General features: G+C 37.8%; 1 protein-coding gene across 1 annotated transcript; it reads left to right on the forward strand.

Moving 5' to 3' along the window:
- The first annotated feature begins 5,740 nt into the window (after window positions 1-5,740).
- On the forward strand, window positions 5,741-6,694 carry LOC102473774 (olfactory receptor 51J1). The gene is given in 3 exon segments (XM_006162532.2): window positions 5,741-6,041; window positions 6,044-6,303; window positions 6,305-6,694. Coding segments are annotated over 3 exon segments (951 nt in total).
- Window positions 6,695-11,164: the final 4,470 nt, after the last annotated feature.

Consider the following 11,164-nt stretch of genomic DNA (forward strand, 5'->3'; position numbering starts at 1 on the left):
TTTATATGTGTATTTTTTTTCTTTTCTTATGAGAATATTTCCATGTTGCCCATAATTCTACTTCTTTCCTACATGAACATCTCCATTCTACCTAATCATTATTCTCTCTGTCTCATTTTTGCCCAACCCACTAGTATCTCTCCTTACATGAGGGAATCTGAAGACTACTCACACATGCCTTCTTTTTCTCTTTATATTTAACCATTCTGCACAACCCTACCAATAGTTTCCAGCATTATTGAATGGGCATTCCCTTTGAGACCCAGACATTTGATGCTCATGTTCTTATTTGCCTTTATGGAAGAGATTCATAGCTATTTCTCCAGTAGTATCTGTTACATACTTTTCATTATCACTTCCCCCTACAGATTTGACTCATTGCTCTTTGCAGTCCCTACATATTAATGGTTTGCCTTTTTTTTTTTCATGTTAGACATAGTGTTTGTAGAAAACCTTTCTTACATTTGCTGTGTTTTTGGACTTAATGTCAATGACCATTCTCTTGTAGTTGGACTGCCTTGGGAAGCCTATGCATTATTTGTACTTCTGCAGGCTTCCATTTTCAATACCTTTCTACTATTTTCCCAACTGCAATCAACCTGATGCTGAAAGCATCCAAACTAAAGAGAGATCAAATAGCATTTTGCTCACTGACTCTCCCCCTAAAAAAAGAGTTCAGGAATAGCACATTAGAGAGGGCCTTTGGCTCATGCAGTTCTGTGTCATTCTGAACTACAGTGATGGCAGCATGTGGACTCTAAAAATTGCAGGTTTTTGTGTCACCATTGCTGAACTATCAGCTAATTTGGATGGAAAAGTGTGAGTATGGGTTTTTTGAAGATCTTAAAGCCAAAAAGGACTATAAAATTGAGGTGAGATCTACCAAGGTGGAGAGAGCAGCATTGTCAACACTAAATTCCTCAGAAACAAATCAAATGTCTCTGGAAGAGTTATGTAGCCTAGATTAAGGAGGCTTTATGACACATGTCAATATATGTAATAATACATATCAGTAGAATTCCGTGAATTTACGTATGTGTGTATTTAATACTCAGTGGCCAATCCCTTTCTTCTTTAAATATCCTACCCTGTCCCGCAAATTAGATAAGTCCAAAACATTAATGTTGATTAGTAGTTGACAAAAGAAAAAGATATGGATGGGGCCAACAGGTGGCATGGAGGTTATGAAGTTTAATGTGGCTGGATCTCACATGGCCAACTATGTTGTTTGAGTTCTGGACCTGGAGGTTAGAAAGTGACACCTGCCCAAAATCCTGAGAGGAGAACAGAGAAGAGATGATGTTGTGGCCATCCCCCCTGGGTGAACTGTCTTTTTCACACCCCACCCCCCTACACACTCTGTCTGTCTCCCACAAATTCATGTGCCCTATAGGAGCAAAAATGTGCATTATTTTTTACTATGTCAAAGTGAGTTTTCTAGTCAAAGTGAGTTTTTAAAAAATCCATCTGCAGATTAAATAAAGGTTCAGGTCACTTCATAATTCTAACCAAAACTTGATAAGTTGTAATACATAATTTAGTTTAATATTACTGGGATTGTACTAAACCCTTCATATATCTGTATTTAATGTTTCTCAAATGTTTATTATCAATCACCATGGAAACTGAGATTTATGGAAAAATAGTTTCCAACTATTTTGGAAAACGTTTAAAAGAGAAAGTTTCTATATGTTAAAATTTTTCTCTCTTAGAAGATAAACTGTCATACTAAGTGTATTTAAGTTAGATATAGAGAACTTTATTGTTTTAATATATGAATTGAATCACAGATAACTTGTTTTTAGAGATTTTTGTTTTTTTTCTCTCCTTAGGTCACATGTACTCACCAGAGAAAGGCAGAGACAGTGAGAAGGAAGGTGAGAAATCACCTCCCTGGAGGATGACCTCGTCGTAATCACTTCTCCATTATCCTCCTGGGATCTTAGGCATGCATGCACATATGTCTAGCATGATTTTCTAGCCACTGTCTCAGGAACTCAACCCTTAGAGCTTACTGGATTATGAGAAAGGGTGATGTAATGAACTACATAATTTCTCCTGAGGGACCCTAATTCCTCTCCCATTATTTTACTCCCAAAGCATCTGATCATCTTAAAAAGAGGGAGGCAAAAGAGTCTGGCCCCAGGACTAGGAAGATATTAATGCCAAGGTGTCAGAGGCTTGCTGACATGAACTTCTCTAGTCCCACTTGATGCTCAGAGGTCAGATACACTTGTGGTGAGTTCTCAAGCTCATGACCTCCCAGACTTCCCTTCTTTAGCAACTTCCAGAAAGAATTCCAACTCTTTTCCACAGTTGGAATTCCTCTAGATTTTCCCTACCCATAGTCATCCCTAGTATCTGAACCTGTGTAGTAGAATGAGAGAATGTGTTTTCTGAGCAGATAAAGAGCAAAACAAAAACATGAGAGGACATTGTAGATTCCAGACACTGTTTTCTCTCCTGTTAGCTTGGGTTACTCATGCAATGTGTTTGTCTTGTTTACATCATCATCTGTTAACTGGGAAGTCCTCATCTCCTGCTTCCCTCACAGAGACTGCCTGAGCTTTAGTGAGGCAATGATAAGCAAAGAACATTAGTCATAGAAAGTTAGGGATAAGCTGACTATCATGGAGCCCTATGAATTGATTCTGAGAATGCCCGAGAGAAGACAAAGGGAGGATACTCGTAGTCACTCATTGCTAAAAGCTGTTATTAAAAAGTCAGGACCACTCTCAGGCAGGTATCAGCATCTTTATCTTTAAAAATAAAGAAACAAATGCACATAAAATAGGAAAGTTATACTGCACATAGATTATCTCCAATTCTGTCCAGGGCTGGGGATATAGTATTCAAGGTACCATATTCTCTTCTTCTTTTAGCTGAGTTGTTAAGTCCTATAATACAGGCTATAGGTGAAATGACTCCTTTGTCACCTCCCAACCGGAAGTGCTCTTGTCAAACAAACTCCAACGTCAGGAGAATAGTTGTGTTTTAAGATTTCTTCCAAGAATACCCGACCTCTACCATGCTAGGGAAACTGGAGCTCAGGGAGAGAAAGGTGCAAAAGAATAAAAGGAATAAAGAGGACAAAAAAGAGCATTGGGAGGCAGAGAAGAAGAGGAGAGGAGAGAAAATAGTTGCAAGTATCTACCAAGATTCTTCTTTTCCAACATAGGTCATTTGGGTGTGGCAAGAAATGTATGGTTCGATATACACTCAGAAAAAACAGATACTTAATCCATATGTAGACCAATATTGGTTCATTTAAAGAGCTATTTAAATATTTTTCAACTTTGGGATGTGAACAAGAGCCCTTAAAAGGGTATAACAAATGAGTAGGAGAAACATTCCTCCAAGTCTCTCGTCCATGGGGTGCTAAGGTGTGTGAGCATTTCTTGAGGTTAATGATTGCCCCTACATTTCTCTACCCTAAGCTTTAGTCTAACCCACAGCATTGAGCTTTTCCTAATTAATGTCTGCTAAGAACAGGATAAACACATAGTATTCCTGTATTTAGGCAGTCAGTAAACATCTCTTTTGTATTTTTGCTCACTAGAGTCAGTGGAGTGTGGTCACATGGTAAGCCCTTCTCCTCCATCTCTTCACTCAGTTATGATTTTGAGCATGCACACATACATGCACCTCATGTTTTTTAAGCCACTGGGCTGAGATTCAAACTGTGGTCCACCATGTGGAATGCTAGTCCATAAGATCACCTGGAACTTTTTTGTTTTCATTTTATTCCTTTATATTTTCATGAAAGTAAATATTATGGTAAAAATTAATTACTTTAATATCCTGATATAGCAACACCTTTTATTTTCTCCATGTATTATTTCAGCCTTTGTCCAAGTGCTATCTTATACGCTAAATGCCATGGTAATTTTTTTTTTTTTCTACACCACACTACACTCAACTTACCTATTTTCCTTGGAAAATTTGTACTGGTTCCCTGGATCTCAGCTGAAATGTGATCTAAGGAAAGCATTTTCTGACTTTTAAAAATAAATTGGGTTTTCCTTCTGGGTCCCTATCATGGCATCTTGAATTTTTCTTCAGTAACATTAAAGTACTTTTAACTAACTTGGAGAGGAGACTTTGGAACATGGGATGCCTCAATTTGAATATTTGTTGAAGATGTTTTCTCTGAGTTAGAAATTTTTGAAATTTTCTGAGTAGTGCCAGATTTCTGTTACTTGGGTCCTACGTTTGTTTACATAGAGGAGGCTGTTTAGTTATGGATCTGTGGGGCAATGAAAAATTTAATAATAAATAGCACTGAATAGTAAGGTGCCTATGGCTAGGGGAGTTCAACAGTGAATGAATGGAGGGTTCATAGCAGGAAAGATGCAAACAAATTGTTTTCCAGTGTGTGTGTATGTGTGTGTGTATGTGTGTGTGTGTAAGTCAGTTGAAAACTACCTCCAAAGGTCTTTCCTACCACGCTAGTACAGGATTCTATTATTGTACCTGTGCTGGTTGAAACAATAGTTAGCTAAAAACACATCCAGTCTACACAGGTAGTTTTTCTCCTCCCCCAGGCTCCCTCCCCACTGCCTTCCTCTCTAGCCCAGAACATTCCTTGAAAATCCATTTAGGTTCCCAGTGTTATTGCTGTGTTGTATTTGCTGGTGGGTCTAAGCCACAAAAGAAGTCCCAGGGAATAAGGTAAGTTGTTTTTGAAAACTATGAGTTAAGGGATTGTAGATACGTTCATGATAATATTTCTATGAATCCTCAAATTTGCATACAAATCCACCAACCTTGGCTCCTGCCTCTTTCTGAACCATCCAATCCTTTGCACATACTCTTTCTGGTTGTTTCCTGTCCTCTTAAAGCTCAAAACAGCTAAATCCAGAGTCAGTCCAAGCTCCATACTTTTCTATTTACTTCCCCTGCCAGTCTCTCCAGGTTGTGGTCACTGCCACCATTTTAATCTTGATTTGGACCTCAATTATTCATATAGCTACTTTCACCCACCAGGTATTTTTAGCTGATTTTATATATCATTCTCTGTCTGTCCCTTGTATCTACATATTTATTGATAATATCTGTTCAATTTTTGGCCAATATGAGTCCAGTATTATGCTGAGATTGTTTACATACATCTCTCATCCTGCAGCTTTCTAGAACTAGACCATTCCACACCAACACGAAGCAACCATTTCTCCCTAGCCAATGTATTTCTGAAGGTTTCCTCCATTTTATAGATACAATTTCCTAAAGTCCAAAACTGCTCTTTGATGTAGACTGTAATGCACTTTATCCTGGAAATTTTCTGAAGATGGTCACCTGTTAGTCTTCCTTTTAAATTTTTTTTGTTGTAAAATTTACCAGAGGGCTTGTGTACTTGCTAGAGAGAGACAAAGAGACAGATAAAGAGGGAAAGCAAGAAGGCGCCCTCCAATAGGGATGGTCATGTCGTAATCCCTTCTCCTCCTTTTCTCCCTCCTTTCAGAATTTTGGACATGAACACACATGTGCCTGGCATGTTTCTCAAGCTGCTGGGTCTATGACTCCAACCACAGTCATCCTGTTGGAGCCAGTTACCATAACCATCACACCACAAGCTGGCCCCATCTGTCAGTTTTCAAAATGTGACTTTTGGTCACAGAAATGTATGAACTTGTTGCCTTCTTTACTTGCTAAGTTCCTAGCGATCTTTCCCCAATATAATATTATCTAGTTTGTTTTTAATTTTCAAGGTGGTACTAAGCCCATGAGGTGAGAGTTCAACATGAAGAATTTCAATAGCTCTTTGGGGTTTTTACCTACAACATTCATTTTGGTTGGCATCCCAGGACTGGAGGCAAGACACATCTGGATAGCTGTCCCCTTCTGTCTAATGTACTTCGTCATCTTCCTTGGCAATGGCACCATTCTCCATGTTATCAGAACAGATGCAGCCCTGCATCAGCCCATGTATCTTTTCCTTGCCATGTTGGCACTGGCTGAGGTTGGAGTCTCTGTATCCACCCTGCCTACCGTGCTAGGTATATTCCTTTTTGGCACCACTGAGATTCATTTTGAAGCATGTCTTCTCCAGATGTTCTCCATCCATTCTTTCTCCATTATTGAGTCAGCTGTGTTGCTAGCCATGTCTGTAGACCGCTTTGTGGCCATCTACAGCCCACTGCGCTACATGGCCATCCTGACTCTGCCCCGCATCTTTGGCACAGGAGTTATCATTGGGCTGAAAAGCATTATACTCATGGCCCCCTTGCCCGTGCTTCTGTGGCGCCTGCCGTTCTGTGGCCATAATGTCCTCTCTCATTCCTATTGTCTCCACCCCAACCTTATTCATCTACCATGTGGGGACACTTCTATCAACAATATCTATGGGCTGTTCATTGTTACCTCTACATTTGGGCTGGATTCGTTGCTCATTGTGGTCTCCTATGGGCTCATACTTCACACTGTACTGGGAATTGCCAGTGGAGAAGGGCGGAAGAAGGCACTCAACACTTGTGGCTCCCATGTCTGTGCTGTACTCGCTTATTATGTCCCCATGATTGGCTTGTCGATGGTGCACCGCTTTGGACACCATGTGTCCCCACTGCTGCAAGCCATGATGGCCAATGCTTACCTCTTTCTCCCACCTGTCGTCAACCCCATTGTCTATAGCATTAAGACCAAGGAGATCAGGCGTAGCATTATCAGAATGCTGTCAGAGAAGAGACCCAGAGTTTAGCCAAAGGACAAAGCAGGAAGAGAGATTTTTTTTGTTTTTATCTTTTGTTTTGTTTTGCTTTGCTTTCTATAATCATCAGTGGTCCTCGCTTGCATGGTATGCAGTTGATATTATCTAAAATCTCAGTGTCTAACAGGAGAGTCTTTATAGTCTGGCAGTGAACTGGAATGGGGATTCAAGTAGAGGTAGATTATGTGTAACAGAACAATGCACAAAACTGATGTTATTTAAAAACATGTTGTCTGGAATGTGATTTTTCCATTACCTTGCATGTCAGAAAAAGGAAGGTAAGAAAAACTATGAAAACACAGCGCTCCTCATAACGAAAAGACAATTGGGAGCTGGAAGATATCCAGGGAGAGTTATTGCCCTCCATGCCAGGGAGAGAAGCATATTTTATTCTCTTTAATTATTGGTCCCTGAACTCGCTATTAGGGGAAAACACCAGCTAGCTTAGTACAGGCTCTGATGTGGCGTTCATCTAACTTCATTAAGGCTCTGCATAGGGAGTTCCGAGTTATAAACCTTGTTCATTATACGAAATTCTGAACTCTGTCTTCCAAGATATCGAAACTTTCAAAGAGCAAGTGTAAAGAATTTTCACACATTTTCAGGGAAAGAAATTAAGATTTTTGAGATGCAACTGTATATTAAGTTCTTTATTATTTTAAAGAGCAAGTATTCTTTTGAATATTTTCTATCTGATTGGGTTTTCCTTTGCAGACATTTGAAACAATGTAAAGAATTTACACACATTTTCAGGGAAAGAAATTAAGATTTTTGAGATGCAAATGTATATTAAGTTCTTTATTATTTTAATCACTCCCCACAAATACCCTATGAGATAGGAGTCATGTAACTATTATTCTTCACATGAAAAAGTGGTGCTCAGACAAAGATCTTGCTTAAACCTATATATTCAAACAGGCTGCACATCTCTGCTCTGAAAAATCAAATGCACAAATCTTTATACTTTGTTTCATTTTTGAAAATTTCTCGCCTCCTATTGTTTTTCTCACACATTGTATTTGTCACTATGAGTTTACAATTGTATTATTATTAATATCTAAATAAATACTAGTGGTCAACATACTGAGTTTACATATTTTGTTTTATACGCTTTCCTTTTTGCTGTCTTGCATCAGATTTAATGTTGCTTTTACATTATTTTCCATTTGGTTAGAGTTATAAATTATAATTCCGGGACCAGCAGGTAGTGTAGTGATTAAGGCATTAGACTCCCACATGGCGAACCATGGTTCAAGTCCAGGACCTGACAGCTTGAAATTCACTCTGACATCCTATGTGTGCATGCGTGCCCAAAATCCCAGGAGGAGACTGAAGGAGAAGGGACTGTGGCATGGCCATCTCCCTGTGGAGTGATTTCTCACTTTCTCCCTCACTGTCTCTCATTCCGTCTCTTTCTGGAGAGCACATGTGTCCTATGGGAGAGAAAAAGTTTAAAAAATTATAATTTTTATGAGAAAAAATTTAACATATATGCTTTCCAAAGTCCAAAGTTATTCAAAATGTCTTTCAAATTCAAATTATAAAAGAATTTAGCATGTTTTGGGGCCAGCAAGTGGCAGGATGGGTAAGGCCGACTGTAGCATGAGTCCCAAACCTGGTGGTTTGCTTTCTCACTTTTCCTTTCCTTATCTGTCTATCTCTGGCCAAATTAAAAAAAAAATAGCAATAAGAAATTGAATTAAATAAATAAATAGTAAATAATTCTTTTCTAAAAAAGAATTTAACATGTTTTAAATTCTTTTTCTTCCATATTTTATGTTAATAATTAATTTTATGTCTATATTTCAGTAAAGTATTATTGACAAGATTAGACATTCAGGTGATTCAAGTTCCAAAATATTTAAATGCATACATACATATATATACATATATATACGTATACACACTAACATATATATATATAATATTCACCTTTATATAATCATGTGCTATATAACTTTTTTTTTTGCACATGTGGCATGTGCACTCACAAAAGACAGAGAGAGGTAAAGTGAGAAATCAACCCCAAGAAGAAAAGGCCACAATGCAATCCCTTCTCCTCCACTTTGCTCTCAGGATTTTGGGCACACATGCACACATGCCCAGCATGTTTCTCAAACTGCTGGGTCCAGGACTTGGACTAAGGGTTGGCCATGTGGAATCGAGCACCTTAACCACCATACCACTTGCTAGCCCCATAGCACCTTTTAAGTCAGCATCAGACTACATATTGACACTGATGGTGGTCCTGTAAGATTTGCTGTTCACCAGGTGTAATGCTTTAGTTCCTTATAAACAGGGTTGGGTGGGAGGGGAAGGGTATGAAAAAACTAACACTGAAATTTTAAAACAGCAAAATAATATTAATAATAAAAATAAAATAAAATAAAATAAAATGGAGCTGAAAAATTGATATTGCTTGGTAACATCATAACCCTCATAATATCACAGAAGAATGCATTACTCACATATTTATGGTGATATTGGGGTAAACAAATGTACTGTACTACCAACTTAAAAAGTTTCAGTTATCCAAGGTTTTAATTTATTATTGAAGACAGATTTTTTTTAATTTAGTGTATCCTGAGTATTCATTGTTAATAAAGTCTGCAGTAGTGTAAGTAATGTCCTAGGCCTTCACATTCACTCTCCACTCACTCACTGATTCACTAAGAGCAACTTCTAGTCCTGCAAACTCTATTTATGGTGAGCATCCTCTATAGGAGTATCACTTTTTCATCATTTATACCATATTTTTATCATACTTTTTCTATGTTTAAATATGTTTGGATATATAAATACTTATGATTGTGTCACATTTGCCTGCAGTATTCAGTACACAGCATCTTGTACAAGGTTGTAGTCTAGCAGCAATAGGCTATACCACATAGCCCACACATGGAGTAGGCTGTGCTATGTTAGGTAAGTACACTCTGCTTTGTTTGTACAACAATAAAATTACCTAACATGTTTCTCAGAATGCATTGCTGTTGTTAAGTGACTGACCATATTTCAATCATTCTGGTTTCCCTCCCCAAAGACAAAACCTATTTTCAGTTCACTACATTTCCTTTTAGGAAAATATTTATCTACAAACAAGATATTATATGCATTTTCCCAGTGAAAACGGGGCACTATTATCTGACTTTTTTTTTTTTTTAAGGTTTTTGTTCTCTGTGCGCTCTCTGGAGAGAGATAGATGGTGAGAGGTAAAGTGAGAAATCACTCACTAGGGGTGGAAAGCCATGCCACAATCCCTTCTCCTCCTGAGATTTGGGGGACGCACTCATGTGTGGGCATTGTGATTTTCAAGCCACTAAGTCCGGGACTTGAACAGTGGTCAGCCATGTGGGAGTCCAATGCCTTAACCACCATACTACCTACTGGTCCCATCTCTGCTTGATTTTTAATATACATATGTATCTTTGGGATCATTCTAATCCAACCCACAAAGAGGATCACCATTTATTTGCATCTGTATAATATTTTGTTTTGAGAATTCTAGCACATCACATGTTACTGGAATTTATTTACCAATTTCCTTTTGATGACTGTCTAGTTTTTTTCTATTTTGTACTCAAATAATGTTGTAGTGAAAAATGTTGTATATGTCAATTCTTGTACATGAATTGTAAATTAAATCTCTATTGGTGTAACTCTGAGTAAAGAATTTTGCATATTTATTATGTAATAGGTGCAGTATTGTCATTGCCCTTCATAGATGTCATACTTATTTGCTTGAGAGTTAGTGAGTTTTACCATTTTTAGATTTTGCTAATGTGATGATTAAAATATTGTACCTTAGTTTGGTACATTTTTAAACTTTATTATGAATGAAAATGAACATTGTTTTTAGGATAGGAGACATTTGCATCTCCAGTTTTTAGAAATGTACTTATCTCTCATGTTGTTTCATATTAGTTCAAAGGTTGCACCATGAAACAGACATGTCTGGAAAATGAGTGTAAAATGAGTGTTGTAGCTCAGTGTGAGTGAATACAAATAATCAAGAATTGTTTAAAATTAGAATCATGTTCTAAGTTGGCACAAACCGTGCACTCATTATGTTGGGTTCTTTTGTTTTATCATCATTATGTGTTACTAACTTAGCTGAAGAGGTTGTTTCATATTTTAAAGTCACAATTTTTTTCATCTCTTTAAATATTTTAAATTATACCTCCAAAGCTGGTTTAATAAATATTGACTAGAAAATACAGGTAAAATGCCTTGGGTTTATAGGAATCTTGCAATATAACTTTTGATAAAAGAACAGAGAGACCATTAATATAAAAACTGTAAATATTAGTAATATGAATTGGGGGGCCAGCAGGCAGCATGATGGTCAAGACACTGGATTCCCACATGGTCAACCGTGGTTTGAGTCCCAAACCAAGAGGCTTGAGGCTTATGCCAGGCGTGTGTGTGTGTGTGTGTGTGTGTGTGTGTGTGTGTGTGCGTGCC

Source organism: Tupaia chinensis, unplaced genomic scaffold (assembly GCF_000334495.1).
Source record: "Tupaia chinensis unplaced genomic scaffold, TupChi_1.0 Scaffold140176_1, whole genome shotgun sequence".
Classification (NCBI taxonomy): Eukaryota; Metazoa; Chordata; class Mammalia; order Scandentia; family Tupaiidae; genus Tupaia; species Tupaia belangeri.